The sequence below is a fragment of the Scyliorhinus torazame genome, chromosome 1 (genome assembly GCF_047496885.1).
Source record: "Scyliorhinus torazame isolate Kashiwa2021f chromosome 1, sScyTor2.1, whole genome shotgun sequence".
NCBI classification, from domain to species: Eukaryota; Metazoa; Chordata; class Chondrichthyes; order Carcharhiniformes; family Scyliorhinidae; genus Scyliorhinus; species Scyliorhinus torazame.
Window position 1 is genome coordinate 300,019,275 of NC_092707.1, and position 22,319 is coordinate 300,041,593.

At 48.5% G+C, this 22,319-nt stretch overlaps 1 protein-coding gene across 1 annotated transcript in view; it reads right to left on the bottom strand.

Annotated features, from left to right (window-relative positions):
* The window catches only part of LOC140421398 (chitin synthase chs-2-like), a 126,901-nt gene that overhangs the window by 68,302 nt on the left and 36,280 nt on the right, over positions 1 to 22,319 (bottom strand). Inside the window, exons 6-10 of the mRNA XM_072506101.1 lie at positions 15,185 to 15,365; positions 5,989 to 6,090; positions 3,927 to 4,068; positions 2,396 to 2,596; positions 253 to 537 (exon numbers count right to left, since the gene is read on the bottom strand). Of these exons, the coding sequence (XP_072362202.1) occupies positions 253 to 537; positions 2,396 to 2,596; positions 3,927 to 4,068; positions 5,989 to 6,090; positions 15,185 to 15,365 (911 nt within the window). The remainder of the gene's footprint in view (positions 1 to 252; positions 538 to 2,395; positions 2,597 to 3,926; positions 4,069 to 5,988; positions 6,091 to 15,184; positions 15,366 to 22,319) is intronic.

Genomic DNA, 22,319 nt, shown 5'->3' on the forward strand with positions numbered 1-22,319 from the left:
CACCTTTTGTAGCCACAAAGTCTGGATGTCTTTCAAACCAGGATTTTAATAAAAATTACTGCAACAGATATATATACACCCTAACACAGGCTTTTAAAACCATTACTACACCAGATACATATAATACAATATATATATATAGCAATTTCTGGCATTCATCACAGGAGAAATGAAATGGGGCCTATTGTTGAAGGATAATATCCCATATTCTAGGTGAGAAAATACCAGAATATGGTAGAAAGGCATAGTCACCTGCTATCATCAAAACCACAGTGGCAGGACCCAGAATCGATGCTGCTGTTCCAATAATCTGGTACAGAATGTAGAGTTTTGAAACTGAGGGGTTTCTCCTGGAGGTTTGTGCTCCACTGTTTAAAAGGTCAATTGTATTTGCCAAAGTCGATGGCACCCAACGGCGTCGTTGGTTGTAGAATTCTTTGAACTCCTGTGGTGCGTTTGTGTAGGCATCTGACGCTGCGTTGTATTCGACACGCCAGCCCTGCTGCAGTAATAATGTACATAGCCAACGGTCTTCTCCTGTTAGAGTTGATTAATGCACATCACTGTTAAAAGTGCTTACAAGCCCATCATACTATGACTGCTCATTTAAATCATTCAAAAATATGAGATTCTCTTGGTACAAGGATTATCCTTGCCTTCAGTAAAATATGTATCCTGGATGATTCATCCACTAAATGATTGGTGTGTGGTTAAACTAATACAAATTTACATAATGTTAGAATTTTTCCCTTTGACTTATCGTTCGTAACCTTGGCCCATTGCACCGCCCCCCCCCCCCTCGCAACCCCATCAGATCCCCAAAAGAGATCCACCCCTCAGAGATCCCTGGCTGAAAACTGAAGGTTGAACAAACACTGCATTTTCACTTCCCCTTTCATAACATCAGCGTCAGACAGAAATGTTCAAAGCAGCAGCTATTACAAGTGTCCGAGACTTTCTGGAAAGCCCAGTACACTTCAAAGGGATTTAAATCCCTTGACATCCTTTGAATTGCAGGTCTTCCATTCAATTTCACACAGCAATATGCTGGGTTAGCCCAAATTGACAGCTATATTCCTGCGGAGGCATCTGCTTGGTGGATTGTTCAATGATCTTTCCCCTCACACTTGAATGCATGGCCATTCCCTTGCTTTGATGCTAACCACAATGTTTATAAACACTCTTGGTATGATTGACAGTCCCTTACCACATCAAAGGCAGTTAAGTGCTTCCTGCTGTGAAAAAGAAGTCAAAGCACTTAGTAAAAGTCAAAGCTGCTTTGATGTGACTGGGGGAATTATGCCCAAAGAGTCTGCAAAGGATATAGAGATGCTAAGTAAGTTGGCAAAAATGTTCAGGTGGAGTATAATATTGGAAAATAAGAGGTTGTCCACTTTGGCAGGAATAATCGAAGAGTGGCATAGTATTTAAATGGCGAGAGAATGCTGAAGTACAAGAGGATCTGAGTGTCCTTGTACATGAATCCCAAAAAGTCAGCATTCAGGTACAGCAAGTAATTGGGAAGGCAAATGGAAAGGTGTTTTTTATTACAAGAAGGGTGGAGTATAAAAGAAGGAAATTCTTCCTGTAACTGTATAGAGCATTGGTGAGACCGCACCTGCAGCACTGTGTACAGTCTTGGCCTCCTTACTAAAGGAAGAATATACTTGTATTGGAAGCTATTCAGAGGAGGTCCACTATGCTGATTCCTGGTATGAGAGGTTTGTTTTTTGAGAAAAGATTGAGCAGACTGGGCCATACTCACTGGAGTGCAGAAGAACAAGAGGTGATATTATTGAAACACTTAAGATTTTGTGGGGCCTTGTTGGGGTAGCTGCTGAGAGAATGTTTCCTCTTACAACAATCTAGAATGAGTTCAAAAATACGGGTTCCCCCATTTAAGCTGGAGGTGAGGAGGATTTTTTTCTCTCAGAGGATTGTTCGTCTTTGGGAATGTCTTCCACAAAAAGCTGTGGCGACTTAGTCAAAAGTATATTCAAGTCTGAGTTAGGCAGATCTTTGAATCAACAAAGACAACAAGGAGCTAATAATTATGGAGCTCAGGCATGAAAATGGAGTTAAAGCCGTAATCAGAACTGTATGATCTTATTTAATGGTGGAGTAGGCTTGATGAGACAAATGCTCTAGCTCCTATTTCTTATGATCTGATTATCATTGCCATGTAAAGCTTTCCCATTCACATTGAAACAGGTCTCTTTTACAGTGGGGGTAGAATTGCCTCAGAATTTTGCCCAATCACCCACCATACCTTTGATGGGAGAACATCGGAACCTTCCACCCACACTATAAATAGTCATTTACACCGTTCCCAGGGTTACGGAGGACAATCTATGGAAATTCTAGCCCAATTTAGAAGGCAACGTCAGTTACATACCTTGATCATATTGGACAAAATGGTGTCCTTCAGTGGCTTTGGTGGTGTATTTTTTCACAACATTATCATCCATTAAGGCTGCAGCCCTGTACAAACTAAAGCATCCTGGACTGCACAGTACACAGCCTAGCACGTGTTCAGCTGTCTTCTGTAGCCAGTGACCAACAGCGTATTCAAACTTCTGGTACCAGACCACAGGACCTTTGAGAGGAAGGAGGAAATATACACTTTACTATTCTGTGCAGGTTTAAAAAAAAAAAAAATTTAGAGTATCCAATTCATTTTTTCCAATTAAGGGGCAATTTAGCATAGCCAATCCACCTAGCCTGCACATCTTTGGGTTGTGGGGGCGAAACCCACGCAAACACAGGGAGAATGTGCAAACTCCACTTGGACAGTGACCCAGAGCCGGGATCGAACCTGGGACCTTGGCGCCGTGAGGCAGCAGGGCTAACCCACTGCGCCACCGTGCTGCCCTATTCTGCGCAGGTTTAATGAATTTTTAAATTTGATGATTTACCATGAGAAAATATGGAATAAGGTAAGAAAGTTTGGTTGGTCAAAGCCTGCTTGTTTCATCGGCCATGTATAATCAACACTACCATGGACTGTACCCTGCCTGATGAGATACTCTGGGCTGAAATTTACCAGCCCATTGGAAATAGTTTGGAAGACAGGAGACTTTAAATTGGCAGCAGAAGGCATCATGAGTGGAGCCTGATATCTTCCCGTATATTTTCAGTGGTAGGAAAGGCAGTGGTGCAGCCCCCACAGACCAGAGGCATATGCTAAATTTTAAAAATCAATTGGCCAGTTCACAACCATATCACATAGTAGCTTCCCATTGGGTTCCCAAGGAGCCCTCCTTCAATCTCTGCTCCATGGCCCACAGAGGGACTCCTCCATGTCAATAGCCACACTCCAACGCCACCAGTGGAGAGTTCTAATTACTACTTCCGGTTAAGACTCTGTGGGTTGATTTTGATTCTGTCTAAGTGGATGGAATGAGTTAAAATATCATCCTGCCTCACGCAGTAAGGATTCTTTAATCTGACTGAAGAGACAGACACACTTGCTCAGCTCACACATGCTGCAGATATCTTACAAGGAGTGCAACACTGAAAAGGCCTTGGCACATTAAGCCCACACAAAGTTTATAGATGTCTGTTTATGTGCAATGAATAGTGAGTGCCGTTCTTTCAACACTGACTGAAAAATCTGGGCCTTTTTAAAGAAAACTAGGCACAATAATTAAAATGAACCTTTTTTTGTATTTTGGACTAACTGCACGCCCAAATATCATCGTCATAATGTCAAAAGGAGAAGGGAGAGGACTTGCATTTATGAACTATTTGGACAGGATTTTCCGTCCTGCCAGCCCCGATTTCTTGTGCAGCGGGACTCTCCGTTCCCGCAGCCGGCCAATGTCCCGCAGCCAGCCTATCTTATGGTCTTCTCCTGTATTATGTGCACAGCAATTAAAGTAGAGATACAGAAATGTGTTTGTTCAAAGTTCAATATAACTTCATACCTGTTCCAGTTGGATGTATTCGACCACAGGCAGCACCGACATGTGGATATCTCCTCAGTCTGTCAACTAACAAGATTAAGGCTGAGGGTTGGAAGTCAGTATCCCCATCCAAAGCCAGGATGTAAGTGCTCTCCTTCTCAGTCTTTTCGAAAAAATGAATATAAAAAGAATATGAGGTATGCCACATATTTTTGAATTTATGTTCTCCCGCCGCAGGAGAATTGCTCCTGATTTGCACTTTTATCAGAAGCAATTCAGTTTCCCTTACCATGCACATTTATGCATGGTGAGGAATACGAGGATTCACCAGGGAAACCCGCTATTGGGCTGCCATTTTGAGCGGATGGCCCAATAGCAAAGGCCCATGGCAGGCTACCTCACCTGCACCGCAAATTAGCCCCCACCCCTGGATTTTCTGGGTGCCCCCCATTCCCCCAAATATGGAGGTGACCCAACCTGACCCTCTGCCCCCCTATTCTCCGAGAGAGACCCCCACAGGGACCCTCCAACTAAAGGACCCCCTAACTAAGGGGGCCCCTCCCCCCCTCCCATCCCAGAAAAGAGAATCCTCTCCTGTCTGGAAGCCAGAGATTAATCCAGACAGAGCAGTGAAAGAAATTACAATTGTAACACTTACCTGGAAGCATCATATGTCCATTCCTGGATAGAGAACAGATATTTCTTTCCAGGAATGGACACATGGTGCTTCCAGGTGAGTGTTACAACTGTAATTTCTGTCACTGCCCCTCTCTGGATTGCTCTCTAGCTTCCAGGCAGGGGTCTCTTTTCTGGGGTAGAGGGGGATCCGTTGGGGGGGGGGGGGGGGGGGCTTTTAGTTGAGAAATCCTTCAGTTAGAGGTTTCTTTAGTTAGGGGGTCTCTGTGGATTGGGGTGTCCCTTTAGTTAGGGGTCCCATTCAGTTAGTATCTCCCATTTTAGAGGATCTCCGGGGTGGTGCAGTGGGGGTCTGGTAGGGGAGTGGTTGGCAGGTAGTGCATTGTGGTGGGGGGTGTGGCCCTTGGATAGATTTTGGTGATACCTGTTGTGAATCCCACAAATGTAATTCCCCGGAAAATCGCGAGGGTCCATATACTCTGGTGCCGGGCCCACTAAGCATCCTCCTGCTGGCGTGCAGACGAGAGTCCTAATCTCGCCACCAGTGGGGGGCCTGCGCGTAGCAGTGGATAGCGCCTACCGCGAACCTTGATTTCGGCCAGATGTTATGGGGCGGAGAATCCAGCCCACTGTCTGTGACAGAAGCATGCAGATAGTCTATCTGTGTAACATTTCCATTTACCTGAAACAGAAAAACTCCTATACTGACAGACTGAGTTTGCTAAGCAGGGGACAGAGGAGTGGTCTGGGTTTTGGGCAGATAGATGGAATTCCTTTGATCGGGACCCCACCAGGAAGTCAGCTTGAATGCATGGCAGGACTTTCAGTGGTTGGAGAGCTCTTGGCTCAGTCTCATTCCAACCGCAGCAAGGGATGCAACCCAGGGGAGGATTCAATCGTTGGGAGAGGGAGAGTCTGATTCCTGATTCCAGGAAGGGGCCTGATCCTGGATGGATTTGATCCCCAGTTCAGGGATGATTTATCTGGATGGCCTAGGCACAGATGGTAAGAGGAGCTGAGCCAAGGGAAGAAAGTATACTTAGAGCAAGGGGAAATATTCCTGCAGTCCTTCTCCCTGAAGATGTCATTGCCTAACCTGAGTTACCTGGCTTCCTGAGGTCTTGTAAAACTGTCCAACCAGGGTTTAAAGGCTGCTACAGCCTCATTAAAATATTTAAATTACCATCCACATCCTGGGAGTAGGTAGGCAGCCTATTGCTTGTCTCATCTCTGTTCATCTCAAAATGGGAAGGGGCTAGGAGTCAAACTTGATACTTTTTACATTTTATCATCTCATCTGATTCAAACCCATCGGTTGTTTGGGGTTTACAATTCACGGTTTAACACAAGCAGGTTGAGACAACAGTTAAAATGCCGAAAAATGCTCTGTGAACCTTGATCACATATCATCATTTTGAGGCTCGAGAAAGTGAATCTCATTCTTTACCTTTAGGGCATTTGCAGTGGACATTTCATCTTCAAATTTTCCTGATAAGGTAGTGTACTTTCTATTCAACTTCCACCCCAGCAGATAATACATGTACATGATCTGAAAAGAAGCATACATGATATAAATAAAAATGCTAGCATACCTAGAGCAGGCCAAATCACAGAACATTCCATTATTGCTGCTGTAGTCTTGCTCTGAGACTCGTTAAATGAAAAAATGAATCACATGTTTCTGATACATGGGCTCAGACCACAGATCGCTCTCAAGTTACTCTGTTACTTTGGAGGTGATTATTTTCCACTTCTCCATCAAGTTACCAACAATGTCCAGAAGACAGAGGTATCTCATTAGGCTTCAGATTCATATCTCCAGTACCTTTTGTACCTCAGACCTTGAGAAGATTTCAAAAGATCCTCACTACTAATAAGAACATCGACAGCCAAAGGCAACTTTGATCTCAACTGCCTTTAGGAAACTATTTGAAGATCACTAAATCTATTGCTACAATTTTGGGTTAGGCACAGACCATCTCTTCAGCACGCAGCTTCCCTAAACATCTCAAACCTCCCAAATCATCAAACAACAGGGCCAATAAATCTCCTGGAAATCAGATCCAATACTTATTGGACACTGTCCCACAAAGTAAGTGGAAGGTTAAAGTGACAATTTACAAATAGACAGGGGAGAGATAGAGAACCTTTCTCTGCAGCAAGTTGGAATGCATGCCCTGAATGGTCAATGGAACCAGATTCAATACAGTAAGTCCCTATTTTAAGTTGCCACAATTAAAATTGATTCATAGGAATTTGATTCGCCTAAAGTAGCAATTTTCAGGAATGCAACCATAACTTATAGTGAGAACTTATTGTTGTAACATTGAAAAGGCTAGTGTATACTTGCAAAGGAAAATTCTAGGGCTATGAGAAAAGAGCAGGCAAGTATCAGTAGATTTAATAGGATAGCTATTTCATAGTCAGTACAAGCTCGATTGGCGTGGGTGTGGGGATGACCATGGCAAGATGTTCATCTTCATCGATGATGTGTTGAAGGCTGTGAAGAAGATGACGTAGTTTCTCCGTTCCGGGGAAGTACTGGACTACACGATGACATTAATAAGTTCCATCCAACCATCAGACTCACCATGGACTACTCTCCAAAACCAGTTGCATTCTTGGACACACTCGTCTCCATCAAGGACGGTCACCTCAGCACTTCGCTTTACCGCAAACCCACGGATAACCTCACGATGCTCCACTTCTCCAGCTTCCACCCTAAACACATTAAAGAAGCCATCCCCTATGGACAAGCGCTTTGTATACACAGGATCTGCTCAGACGAGGAGGAGCGTAACAGACATCTACAGACGCTGAAAGATGCCCTCGTACGAACGGGATATGGCACTCGACTCATCGATCGACAGTTCCAACGCGCCACAGCGAAAAACCGCACCGACCTCCTCAGAAGACAAACATGGGACACAACCGACAGAATACCCTTCGTCGTCCAGTATTTCCCCGGAGCGGAGAAACTACGTCATCTTCTTCACAGCCTTCAACACGTCATTGATGACGATGAACATCTTGCCAAGGTCATCCCCACACCCCCACTACTTGCCTTCAAACAACCGCGCAACCTCAAACAAACCATTGTTTGCAGCAAACTACCCAGTCTTCAGAACAGTGACCACGACACCACACAACCCTGCCATGGCAATCTCTGCAAGACGTGCCAGATCATCGACATGGATACCACTATTACACGTGAGAACACCACCCACCAGGTAGGCGGTACATACTCGTGCAACTCGGCCAACGTTGTCTACCTCATACGCTGCAGGAAAGGATGTCCCGAAGCGTGGTACATTGGCGAGACCATGCAGACGCTGCGACAACGAATGAACGGACATCGCGCAACAATCACCAGGCAGGAATGTTCACTTCCAGTCAGGGAACACTTCAGCAGTCAAGGGCATTCAGACTCTGATCTCCGGGTAAGCGTTCTCCAAGGCGGCCTTCAGGACGCGCGACAACGCAGAATCGCCGAGCAGAAACTTATAGCCAAGTTCCGCACACATGAGTGCGGCCTCAACCGGGACCTGGGATTCATGTCGCATTACATTCATCCCCCACCATCTGGCCTGCGAAATCCTACCAACTGTCCTGGCTTGATACAATTCACACCTCTTTAACCTGGGGTTACCCCATCTCTGGATCTGTAAAGATTTAATCACCTGGTAATGGTTGCATTCCAAGCATTGTTTGGCATCTTTGAATTTGTCTATATCTGTGTTTCTGGAATATACCTCTTCATTCACCTGAGGAAGGAGCAGCGCTCCGAAAGCTAGTGACATCGAAACAAACCTGTTGGACTTTAACCTGGTGTTGTAAGACTTCTTACAATATTGAAAGTGACAGTATCCACAGATATTAAGAATATATAATACAGACTTCCGGTGGTGGCCATGGAGGGGTAGGTTGCATATTTGATAGCTCCCACCAGTAACAGACTTTTGGACCTTTTCCCCTGTTTTTTTCGGATTTTATGGGATAAAGCAGTGAAGAGTGAGACAGTAAGGAGAAATCCCCCTCCGGTGTATCGAGAATTGGGCCAGAAGTGGACGTGTGAGACGACAGAGTCCTATAAGGGAGACGCAAGCAGAGCTGGTAACACGGGACAGCATGGCGGATCAAGTGGTTCAGAATCAGGAAATCCACAGGGGAGCGATCCAGGAGGTCGAACAAAAGTTGTCCGAGCACGAGGAGTATATAACCGGGCTGGAAAGCAAGGTGGGGATGATGAATGACCACCAGAAAAGAATGCAGGAGAAGCTGGAGGACCTGGAGAATAGGTCCAGGAGGCAGAATCTCAGAATTGTTGGCCTCCCTGAAGGCAGTAAGGGATTGGATGCGAGGGCCTATGTGACGGACATGTTGGAGAAGTTGATGGGGCCTGGGGTGTTCCCTCGGCCCCTGGAATTGGACAGAGCGCACAGAGCCCTCGCGAGGAAGCCCAGAGCGAATGAACCGCCGAAGGCCATGGTGGTACATTTTCACCGTTTCATGGACAAGGAACACGTTTTGCGGTGGGCCAAGAAAGAACGGAGCAGCAAGTGGGAGAACTGTGAGTTGCGTATTTATCAGGACCTGGGAGCGGATTTGGCTGGGTTCAATCGGGCAAAAACGACCCTCTTTAAGAAGGGGGCGAAGTTCGGGATGCTGTACCCAGCACATCTGTGGGTCACACAATGGGAACGGGACTTCTACTTTGAAACGGCAGATGAAGTATGTACCTTTATTAAAGAAATGAAGCTGGAGGTGAATTAAAAGACACTTATGCCTTGGAGAAGTACTGTGGCAGCGATTTGTGGTGCTGGATTGTAAATATTTAAGTAGCTCTATGTGAAATAATGGGCTGTGTGGATGTTTAAAGGTTGATCTGGGACTTTGTTAGGGGGGTGGACAGGTGTTAAGCTGAAGCTTGACATGGGGGATTGGGTTTTTAGTGTTATTGCTGGGGGGGAAGGGAGCTGCTTTGCTGACAGGGGAGGAACTGTTACTAGGGGACAAATGGGAGGTCGGGAATGGCGACAGCCCGAATGGGGACTCGAGGAAGTGGAGGGCAGAGGGCGCGAGCCCGAGGCTGGCCTAAACAGGGTGATGGCTAGTCCATCAGGCGCCCTGTCCAGGCTGATCACATGGAACGTGAGAGGACTGAATGGGTCAGTCAAGAGGACTCGCGTGTTCGCGCATTTGAGGGAACTGAAGGCGGACATGGCAATGCTGCTACAAGAGACACACCTAAAGGTTACAGACCAGACGACATTGAGGAAGGTGTGGGTTAGCCAAGTGTTCCACTCAGGGCTGGACTCAAAGACCAGGGGGATCGCGATCTTGATTAGCAAACGCGTTGCATTCGAGGCAGGGAGAATCGTGTCAGACAAGGGGGATAGGTACATAATGGTGAGTGGGGAGCTGGAGGGGGTGCGAGTGGTACTTCTGAACATATATGCTCCGAATTGGGACGACGTGGAATTTATGAGGCGGGTGTTAGGTAAGATCCCAGACGTTGAGTCACATAACCTGATCATGGGAGGGGACTTCAACACAGTCATTGATCCGGAATTGGAGTGGTCAAGATCCAGGACAGGGGGGAGGCCAGCTGTGGCAAAGGAATTGAACGGTTTTATGGAACAGATGGGGGGAGTAGACCCATGGAGGTTTGCACGGCCGAGGACGAAGGAGTTTTCCTTTTTTTCACATGTCCACAAGGTATACTCTTGCATCAACTTTTTTGTTCTGAGCAGGGCGCTAATACCGAAGGTGGTGGATACTGAGTACTCAGCAATTGCAGTGTCGGATCATGCCCCGCACTGGGTGGATCTACGGGCTAGTGTGGAGAGAGGGCAACGCCCGCTGTGGAGACTGGATGTGGGGTTGCTAGCGGGCGAGACGGTCGGTGGGCGGGTTAACAAGTCCATCCAGAACGACCTGGAAACAAATGATACGGGGGAGGTCTCTGCAGCGACGGTCTGGGAAGCTTTGGAGGCAGTAGTTGAGGGGAATTAATCTCGATACAGGCCCACAGAGAAAAGGGGGAACGGGCTGAGAGGGATAGATTAGTGGAGGAGATACTCCAGGTGGACAGGAGATACTCGGAGGCCCGGACGCGGGGCTACTGAGGGAGCAGCAGAGGTTACAGGTGGAGTTTGGGCTGTTGACCACAGGGAAAGTAGTGGAACAGTTGAGGAAAGCAAGGGCGGCGATCTATGAGTACAGGGAAAAGGCAAGCAGAATGTTGGCGCACCAGCTCAGGAAAAGAGAGGCAGCCAGCGAGATAGGTAAAGTAAAGAGTAGAGACAGTAATACTGTCCTGGTCCCAGCGGGGGTAAACGAGATGTTTAAGGACTTTTATAGTAAATTATATATGAGTCGGAACCCCCGGCTGGGTTGGAGGGGATGAGGCAATTTCTGGATCAGGTGAGGTTCCCGAGGGTGGAGGAGGACCTGGTAGAGGGGCTGGGAGCCCCAATTGAGATTGAGGAAATAGTCAAGGGGCTGGAGGGAATGCAGTCGGGCAAGGCCCCGGGGCCTGACGGCTACCTGGTGGAATGCTATAAGATGTTTTCAGAGATATTGAGCCCACTGCTGGTGAGGACATTTAACAAAGCAAGAGAGAAGGGAGTCCTCCCCCCAACAATGTCGCAGCCCTCAATTTCATTGATCTTGAAACGGGAGAAGGATCCGGAGCAATGCGGGTCATACAGGCCGATTTCTCTACTAAATATGGATGCCAAACTGCTGGCTAAGATACTGGCCATAAGGATAGAGGACTGTATCCCAGGGCGGGGGTAGGGGAAGACCAGACGGGATTTGTTAAGGGCAGGCAACTCAAGGCCTGTTCGAAGGCTTCTAAATGTTATTATGATGCCCTCACAAGGAGAGGAGGCGGAGGTGGTGGTAGCGATGGATGTGGAGAAGGCTTTTGATTGGGTGGAGTGAAATTACCTGTGGGAGGCGCTGGGAAGGTTTGGGTTTGGTGAGGGCTTTATTGACTGGGTGCGGTTGCTCTATCAGGCACCAGTAGCGAGTGTGCATACAAACCGGCTGAGGTCGGGGTATTTTGAACTACACCGAGGGACGAGGTAAGGGTGCCCCCTCTCCCTGTTACTGTTTGCTCTGGCCATAGAGCCATTGGCCATGGCGTTAAGAGCCTCTAGGAACTGGAAAGGGCTGGTTGGGAGCACCGGGTCTCACTCTACGCAGATGACCTGCTCTTGTACATTTCGGACCCGTTGGAGGGGATGGGGGAAGTAATGCGAATCTTGTGGGAATTTGGCAATTTTTCGGGGTATAAATTGAACATGGGGAAAAGCAAGATGTTTGCGATCCAGGCAAGAGGGCAGGAGAAGAAACTGGGAGAGCTGTCGCTTAGAATGGTAGGGAAGGGCTTTTGATATCTGGGGATCCAGGTGGCCCGGAAATGGGAGGTACTACACAAGTTAAACCCGGTTGGTAGAACAAATGGAAGGGGACTTTAAGAGATGGGACATGCTCCCGCTATCACTAGCGGGGAGGGTACAGACCGTGAAAATGACGGTCTTCCTCAGATTTATGTTTGTGTTCCAGTGCCTCCCCATCTTCACCCCTAAAGCCTTTTTTAGCGGGTGAATAAGATTATTTCGGGCTTTGTGTGAACCAGTAAAACCCCGCGAGTGAAGAAAATGTTGCTGGAGCACAGTCTGGGGGAGGGAGGGTTGGCGCTGCCGAACCTCTGCAATTACTACTGGACGGCTAATATAGCCATGTGGGTAGTGGAGGAGGGGTCGGCATGGGAGCGGATGGAGGTGGCGTCATGTAAAGACACCAGTCTGGGAGCATTGGTAACGGCACCTCTGCCGTTCACGCCGGCCCGATACTCCACAAGTCTGGTGGTAGTGGCGGCTCTGAGGTTCTGGGGGCAGTGGAGGAGATATAAGAGAGTGGAGGGAGCATCGATTTGGACCCCGATTTATAACAACCACAAGTTTATACCGGGTAGGCTAGATGGCGGTTCCGGAGTTGGCAGAGGGCAGGAATTAGAAGGATGGGGGATCTATTTATAGATGGGAGCTTTCCCAGCTTGAAAGCTTTGGAGGATAAATTTAAATTGCCAGCAGGGAATGGTTGTAGGTATTTGCAAGTGTGCGACGTCCTGAGAAAACAGGTGCTGACCTTTCCGCTGCTGCCGCCACGGGGGATACAGGATGGAGTAGTTTCCAGTACCTGGGTGGGAGAGGGGAAGATATCGGATATTTACCAGGAGCTTTCGGAGGCGGAGGAAACTCCGGAGGAGGAGCTTAAGGGCAAGCGGGAGGATGAGCTAGGAGGAGAGAGAGAGGCGGGTCTATGGGCGTATGCCCTAAGCAGGGTTAATAACTCCTCACTGTGCGCCAGGCTTAGCCTGATACAATTTAAGGTCGTCCACCGGGCGCACATGACAGCGGCTAGGATGAGCAGGTTTTTCGGGGTAGAGGATAGGTGTGCGAGGTGTGCGGGAAGCACATAAAATCATGTCCTGATGTTTTGGGTATGCCCGAAGATTAAGAGGGTTTTGGCAGGGTTTCGCTAAGACAATGTCCACGGTACTAAAAACACGGGTGGTGCTGAGTCTGGAGGTGGCGATCTTTGGATGTCGGAAGATCCGGGATTTCAGGGAGCAAAAGAGGCTGACGTCCTGGCCTCTGCCTCCCTGGTAGCCCGGAGACGGATCTTGTTAATGTGGAGGGACTCGAAGCCCCTGAGTGTAGGGACCTGGGTTAGTGACATGGCTGGGTTTCTCAGTCCCGAGAAAATAAAGTTTGCCGTAAGAGGGTCAATGTTAGGGTTCTCCCGAAGGTGGCAGCCGTTCGTCGACTTTCTCGGGGAAAATTAAAATGTCAGCAGATGCAGTATTCCAAGGGGGGGGGCGGGGGGCGGATTGTTGTTGTGTGGTTGAGGTGTATGAAGATTGGGCTTGGGGGGGGGAATGTTTATTTTACCATGTTGATGACATTGTTTTTGTTACTGTTATAAAAATTTTCAAATACCGTAATAAAATATTATTTTAAAAAAAGAATATACAATACACATAAAGTTGACTTGCCAAATAAAACCTAATGCTTTTTAATTTGGCAAAATTTGAGAATTAGCATTTGCATGTTCTAGTTACTTGAGATTATGAACTTGATTTAAACAGTGGGCGCAATTCTCAGGGCCCATTCGCCGTGGGCAAAAATCCCGTTATTTTCATATCATTATACAGCTTACCGCCATTGCTTATGGGTGCATTAGATGTTCTCCCCGTTGGTGTGATGTCATGCTGGTGGGAATCATACTGATGTTCAAAATCGGAAACTAATCATGATGACCATGCCGGGTGTGTGGAGGTGCCTGAGGGGGGGGGGGGTCCCAAGATTGAGGGCAGAGGCTGGGCAGTGCCCCCTGGCACTGGGGGGGGACAATGCTGGGGGCACTGAGAGGGGGCACTGAGAGGGGCAAACCCTACTCCATTGGGGAAGGGGGGCTTCCCCTTATGTGTGGTGAGAGAGGAGGCAGAAGGGTAGATGGTGGAGAATCTGCAGGGGGAGAGTTCTGCCCTGATACTTCCGTGGTGGGGGGAGTGGTTGCCCCAAAGCTTGTGGCAGGGGTCTCTCCAAGGCTGTGGGAGGTGGGGGGAGTATATTTTTAGTACAGATTGGGGCGCCCTTCAAAGATGCCACCCCAATCTCAGTGTGGCTGGGCTCGCTGGCTCTATGAGTCCCCATATGGGCAGAGTGATGGCGCTAAACACACCCACTGATTTTTTTTTTGGACAAGTGTCAGAAGAGCTGGACAGAAAACCTGGCTGTATTTCTGGAGAGAAACATGCCGATTTCCAGTCAGAACCTGACACTTTGTCATTTTTTTCAGAAAATTACGCCCAGTGTTCCAAACTGTTCAGATCATGTATACTTTTATTGTTTACTTCTCAGTGGGCCACGATACCCGCTACACGCAATAGCTGAAGAGCTATGTACTTAAATTTAACTGTCAGCAGGATTATATAGCAGAAGTCTTATTATTACCAGAGGGAACTTCCTTAGTAGGAGCAACACACTCCTAAATGAAAAGTTTAAAAGGCTTTTTCTTCAACTACAAAATACACTATAAAACTAGCATGGCTTTGTATTATTATACTGAGACTGTGTTAAAGAGTGAGTGGTTTGTCACTATAATTATAAACAATGAGAGTTACATATTCTGTTCATTGTGTTAATTAGTCAAGTTATAGCAAAAAATATATTTATGATTTTGCGTTCTGTTTATTATAAGGTTAGTCCTTTTGTGGTGAAGAACACTCTTTGACACATCTTTCTGTTACATTAAAAATGGATATCCTAAAATCTTTAAAATCTATGAAGTCAGCCCCCATTGTCTGCACACAGAATGTCTCACCATTTCCTAAATTTAAAAAAGAAGGTTCAATAACGTGAATAGGAAGGAAATATGAGGGAAACCTGGTGTACAATCTCTGATTTAGCATGTGAAATTCTGCTTTGAAGCACAAGGCAATAATATATTCAACATCTTTGAATATGAGTTTTCATGTTTCATATTTAGTAGGAATGATTTCTGCTTCACATTTCTAATTGTATGGTTTACTTTAATTTTGTGCTCTTTGCATTATTGAAACATACTTGAGACCATCTCTTCTTGTGCCGAATTTTCTGCTTGTCTTTCAAATGAACATGCAGCATGTTGCCATATGGAAGAGTGTAGGTGATTCTCCCACCGTAAGGCGTCTCCATTATGGTTTGCTTTACCATTTCATCATCTTCTTGTTCACCTTTCAAATTCTGCTTTTCACTTGAAAAAGTCCTGAAAAATAAATGATTTAATTCTAAAAATTAACAGCAAGTTCTTGAAATTGGAACCCAAGCTTTTTTATTCCTCAGCACTGAGACAAATACATGTTCTGGACACCTGTGATACTGAAGCAGTTTTACTGTTCGAACTGCCTGTTCACACAGCACCTTAAAACTAACACCTTCTGAAATGTCCCTCCTCCATCGATGATACCACCCCCCTAAACAAAAACAAACTTGAAAATCAGATACACAAAGTTGTGTAAAGCAAACTAAAGGATGCATTCCATTACATTAATCCCATTAGTTTTCCTTTTAAAAGGTGTAATAATGATTGCACTTTATTTTTAAGTGGATACTTGTACAAGGGTCACAGTTCTTATTTCCATCATATCATAGTTACCTGATCCAGCATCTCGCTGAATTGTTGCTCCAGGTAACAGCCATCATTATAACAAACAATCAGAAAGTACTGAGTAATAAAGTTACTAACAAACATTTTTTATGTGTTCTATTACCTAAACAATCATTAATTTAAATTTGGATTAAATGTATGTATTTTGTAATTCTGAATAATGTTAACTGATAATTGCAATACTTATTGCCCGCGTTTTGTGAATTTCTGTGCACTTACAGAATAAACATTTTGCTTTGGTTCAACCATTTCACACTTGGGATCATTTTTAAAATTCTGGGATGTGGGCATCACTGGCAAGACCAACAATTGTTTCTCATTCTTAATTGCTCTTGAGTGGTTCGCAAGGCCAAATCTGAGTGTTATAACCCACATGAGACCTACGGAATTGGAGCAATCAGTCTCGTTGGAGTCTCGCCAAATACGAGCTCCCTGTGGTAGTAGAGGTATTACGGTACCTGATAGGCTGGAGCACCATTGGTGGAAACTGTATGCTTTCTATTGGTTAAGATGCATGGTAGCTCCGCCCTGCTAGGCGGGGTATAAGAGCCCGTGCCGCCCCAGCAGCCTTCATTCTGTACCTGAACTGCTGGGGAAACATCTAGCTTATTAAAGCCTTCAGTTGCACTACAACCTTGCTTTAGTGGTCATTGATCGTGCATCAATTTAATAAGTTAGTTTAAAAAAAAAAGGATGGAGCTCCGAATCAAGCCGGAGTGTCTGCAACTCAGCTCCCATGCGGCGAACTCAGTGGCAACCTTCAAGCACTGGCTGGCGTGCTTTAAAAGGTATCTCAGGGTGGCCGAAAACACACCCACGGGAGAGCAGAAAATGCAAGTCCTGCACTCAAGGGTGTTCCCAGAGATTTACACCCTCATCGAGGAAGCGGAAGACTTCGATGCTGCAATAGAGCTGCTAAAAGGACATTATATTCGCCCGGTAAACCAGATTGCTAGAAAAAGACACTCTGGATCTCAAGGAGGCACGGGCCCTTGCAGGCTTCCTGGACGTGGCCTCCAGGAACGCACGCTTACGTTCCCGACCGTGCGGCAGTCCCCTGGGCAGCGTGGAACCCCTCCGCAGCCGACCCCCAGACATCCCGCATCCCCCCACAAGCCTGCACTGCAAGGCAGCCTGGCAACCCCGGGGGGCCCCGCTGCCACTTTTGTGGGCAGGCCAAGCACCCTCGCCAGCGCTGCCCGGCCCGCGCATCCACCTGCAAAGGGATACGGCAAAAACGGCCATTTCGTGGGGGTATGTGGGGGCCTCGAACACTCTCAACTGCTACAACGACTGTATTCATCAACGGGCACGAGACCTCCTGCCTAATCGACTCTGGGAGTACGGAGAGCTTCATACACTCCGACACGGTAAGGCGCTGTTCTCTCCTCATCCACCCCGTTAATCAAAAAATCTCCCTGGCCTCCGGTTCACACTCAGTGGAGATAAAGAGGTTTTGTGTAGCAAACCTCTCAGTCCAGGGAAGGGAGTTCAAAAATTTCCATCTCTACGTCCTTCCCCATCTCTGCGTGGCTACACTCCTGGGTTTAGACTTCCAGTGTAACCTCCAAAGTCTAACCTTCAAATTCGGCGGCCCTATACCCCCCCCTTAATGTCTGCGGCCTCGCGACGCTTAAGGTCGACCCTCCTTCCCTGTTTGCGAACCTCACCCCTGATTGCAAACCCGTCACCACCAGGAGCAGACAGTACAGTGCCCAGGACCGGATCTTTATTAGGACAGAGGTCCAAAGGCTACTGAGGGAAGGGGTCATTGAAGCCAGTAACAGCCCCTGGAGAGCTCAAGTAGTGGTGATAAAGACCGGGGAGAAGCATAGGATGGTCATCGACTACAGTCAGACCATCAACAGGTTTACGCAGCTGGACGCGTACCCTCTCCCCCGCACATCCGACCTGGTAAACAGGATCGCGTATTATAAGGTCTTCTCCACGGTGGATCTCAAGTCCGCCTACCACCAGCTCCCCATCTGCCCTAGTGACCGCAAATACACTTCCTTCGAGGCAGATGGGCGGCTCTACCACTTCTTAAGGGTTCCCTTCGGTGTCACCAACGGGGTCTCGGTCTTCCAGCGAGAGATGGACCGAATGGTTGACCGGTACAGTTTACGGGCAACATTCCCGTATCTCGATAATGTCACCATCTGCGGCCTAGACAAGCAGAACCACGACACCAACCTCCGAAAATTCCTCCAGACCGCAAAGATCCTTAACCTTACATACAACAAGGGTAAATGCGTGTTTAGCACCGACCGCCTAGCCATCCTCGGTTACGTAGTGCGAAATGGAGTTATAGGCCCCGACCGTGAATGCATGCACCCCCTTGTGGAGTTCCCCCTCCCTCACTGCTCCAAGGCCCTGAAACGCTGCCTAGGGTTTTTCAGTTACTACGCCCAGTGGGTCCCCAACTATGCGGACAAGGCATGTCCCCTGATCCAATCCACAGCCTTTCCCCTGTCGATAGAGGCCCGCCAGGCCTTCAGCCGCATCAAAGCAGACACTGCAATGGCCACGATGCACGCCATCGACGAGTCCCTCCCCTTCCAGGTCGAGAGCGATGCGTCTGACGTAGCTCTGGCGGCCACCCTCAACCAAGTGGGCAGACCAGTGGCCTTCTTCTCACGTACCCTCCATGCTTCCGAAATCCACCATTGCTCAGTCGAAACGGAGGCCCCGGCCATAGTAGAAGCTGTGCGACATTGGAGGCATTACCTGGCCGGCAGGAGATTCACTCTCCTCACTGACCAACAGTCGGTTGTTTTCATGTTCGATAATGCACAGCGGGGCAAGATAAACGACAAGATCTTGCGGTGGAGGATCGAACTCTCCACCTACAACTACGAGATCTTGTACCGTCCCGGGAAGCTAAATGAGCCTCCTGACGCCTTGTCACGCGGCAGACGTGCCACCGCACAAGTGGACCGCCTCCGAGCCCTCCACGAGGACCTCTGCCACCCGGGGGTCACACACTTTTTCCATTTTGTCAAGATCCGCAACCTGCCCGACTCCATCGGGGAGGTCAGGACAGCCACCAGGGGACTGCCAAATCTGCACCGAGTGCAAACCGCACTTCTACCGGCCAGAGAAAGCACACCTGATAAAGGCTTCCCGTCCCTTTGAACGTCTCAGCATGGACTTCAAAGGTCCCCTTCCCTCCACCGACTGCAACACGTACTTCCTGAACGTGATTGACGAGTACTCCCGGTTCCCATTCGCCATCCCCTGCCCCGACATGACCGCAACCACCGTCATCAAGGCCCTCCATAGCATCTTTGCACTGTTCGGGTTCCCCGCGTACATACATAGTGACAGGGGGTCCTCATTTATGAGCGACGAACTGCGTCAATTCCTGCTCAGCAAGGGCATCGCCTCGAGCAGGACGACCAGTTACAACCCCCGAGGTAACGGACAGGTAGAGAGGGAGAACGGAACGGTTTGGAAGACCATCCTACTGGCCCTACGGTCCATGAACCTCCCAGTCGCCCGGTGGCAGGAAGTCCTCCCGGATGCCCTCCACTCCATCCGGTCACTACTTTGTACAACCACCAACCAGACACCTCACGAACGTCTCCTTGTCTTCCCCAGGAAGTCCTACTCTGGGAGCTCACTCCCGACCTGGCTAGCGACACCCGGACCCATCCTGCTCCGAAAACACGTGCGGGCGCACACGTCGGACCCGTTGGTCGAGAGAGTCCATCTGCTCCATGCTAACTCCCAGTATCTCTACGTGGCGTACCCCGACGTCCAACAAGATACGGTCTCCCTACGGGACTCGGCGCCCTTCGGAACCCCACGTACACCCCAGCCACCAGTCCCACCCTCCCCTCCACCAGGGCACCTTACAGGAGGATCGGTCCTTCCGCCGGCCCCGTCTAGGCCCCCCCACCCACCGACACACCCCGCAGCGCTCCCTTCCCAGGTCAACCGTTTTCCCCACCAGCGCCGTCGAGGGGTGCTGAAGCTGCCATGGAGATCGAAGCCATGCTCCCGGAGTCACAGACGCCCGAGCCTCCACCGTGAGTCACCACCGAAGCTCCGACGATCACAGAGGACGACCAGGGCCCCCGATCGACTGATTGCTTCATTTTAAATTGTAAACTGTAAACTGTAAATTTAAATCATCAATTGTAAATAGCTATCAGAATTGTAAATAGTTACAAAACGCTGTACGGAGGTATTACAGTACCTCCATAATTAATTCTACCACGTTGCCATGTTTGTAGTATCAGGCCACCACCCCCGCCGGACTCTTTTTTAACAGGGGGTGAATGTGGTAGTAGAGGTATTATGGTACCTGATAGGCTGGAGCACCATTGGTGGAAACTGTATGCTTTCTATTGGTTAAGATGTATGGTAGCTCCGCCCTGCTAGGTGGGGTATAAGAGCCCGTGCCGCCCCAGCAGCTTTCATTCTGTACCTGAGCTGCTGGGGAAACATCTAGCCTATTAAAGCCTTCAGTTGGACTACAACCTCGCTTTAGTGGTCATTGATCGTGCATCACTCCCCTTCTAAGGGTCCGGGAGCCGAGGACATTCACGATTGAGATCTGTATAACATTGGCCAGGTATGGAACCAACAGAGCAAATCCGGCTGGGATCTGAGGTATATTATAATATAATTGCTTTGCAATAAACCAAGTTTCCTTTTGACCAACTTAGTACAGACTCGTTTTTGGCCTGCTTAGCGCCGAGGATAAAACAGGATTATTGCCGACACTACTACACCGCGGAATGAACAGCCACCTCCTTTCCACTGCTGGACGAAGATTGGAGAATTTTTTTTTCTATTGCAAATATGCCTTTGTTCGGAAGATTGGACGCATTTGTCGCAAGCTTAGAGGTTTGGACACAGTATGCAGAACGCATACTTGACTTTTTCCAGGCGAAAAATTATCAGAGATGTTGACTGACAGACAGTGATATTGCTGACTGCCTGTGGAGCTCATACTTATGGAGTGATAAAGAGCCTTACATATCCTGCAGCTCTAGACACTAAAAGTTTCAAACAATTGGTGATTTTGTGGGGCAAGACTTCAACCCTAAACCGTCCATTATAGTGCAGAGATATTGGGCGGGATTCTCCCTTCTGGGGACTAAGTCCCCACGCCCGCCAGAAAATGGGCAAGAATCACTCCGGACTTTTTCCTCGAAGGTCCGGGGTGCTTCTCCGTTTTCCAGGGGGCTAGCAGAGCCCCGGCTTGCGTCCCGCAGCTCTGGCTGCCGGCGGGGCCCTGCTAGCCAAACCGCGATGGCCCGCCGATCGGTGGCCCCTGATCGCGGGCCTGGCCACCGCTGAGGCCCCCCCTCCACGGAATCAGACACCCCCATTCCCCCCACCAGGACTGCCACCACAGGCGCAGGTCCCAACTCCTGCCAGGTGGTACCACATGTAAACCACGTCAGCGGGGGTTCAGCCGGTCGACCGTGGAGAGTCGCCGCAGGGGCCTATTTCAGCGGCCCCCGACCGGTGCCGCGGCGACCGCGCATGGGGGACTGGCGGGTCTGCGGAGAATAGTGGAAGCGCGTCACGCCGGACTTCCAGCATGATCGGCTATTCTCCGCACCCATGCCGTGCGTGATTCCAGAGCGGAGGGTCGGAGAATCCCGCCCATGATTTTAACACAGCAGAGAGGACCCCAGGAGAGTCCGTAATAGTTTCTGACAAGGCCAGGCAAACTAGCCAAATATTGTGAATATGGAACTTCCCTTTCCGAAATTCTGCTTGCCTGTTTGGATTGCTGTGTAAATAACATGGCTACTCGACGGAGGTTGCAAGCCAAACCATACCTAGACCATCAGCAGGCCGTATAAATGGTGTTTTCCCGTGAAAGCACTGAGAAAGGAGTACAAGGAGTACAGGGGATGGAGGTAAACACCCCAGGATATGTGCCCCCTGGCAAGCAGCGTGCAGCCAGCACCCCACTGCCCTGTTCGAGACAGGCGCCAACTAAAGACTCACACTTTCCACCTGGACCAGCCAGAGGAAGTGTTTATGCTGCTGAATTGCATTGTGGCATCCCGAGTGACCCCCATCAAGATAACTGTGCAAGTTAACGGGCATCCACTAGACATGGAGCTAATAATAATTGCTCATTGTCACAAGTAGGCTTCAATGACATTACTGTGAAAAGCCCCTAGTCACCAGATTCCAGGAGGCCGGTAAGGGAATTGAACCCGTGCTGCATTGCTCTGCATTGCAAGCCAGCTATTTAGCACACTGTGCTAAACCAGCCCTTAGAAGAACTAGAAGTGGGAGCTGCAGTTTGAGTTATTGGAAAGCAGACCTTTGACAGGATAAAGAAGGGGGTAGGACAGTAGAACAGTTAGATCTGCGGAACGCTGAGGCAAGATTACCGAGGTGCACCAGCTAACCGTTAGCCATTACAGGAACCACAATGATCCCGGTAGTTTACAGACAACAGTCAGTGTGACTTCTGCTGATCATAGTCAAGGGACAAGACCCCAGCCTGCTCGGCTGCAATTGGCTAAAATGCCTACAACTGAACTGGAAGCAAATTTTCCAAATGGGGGCCTATAC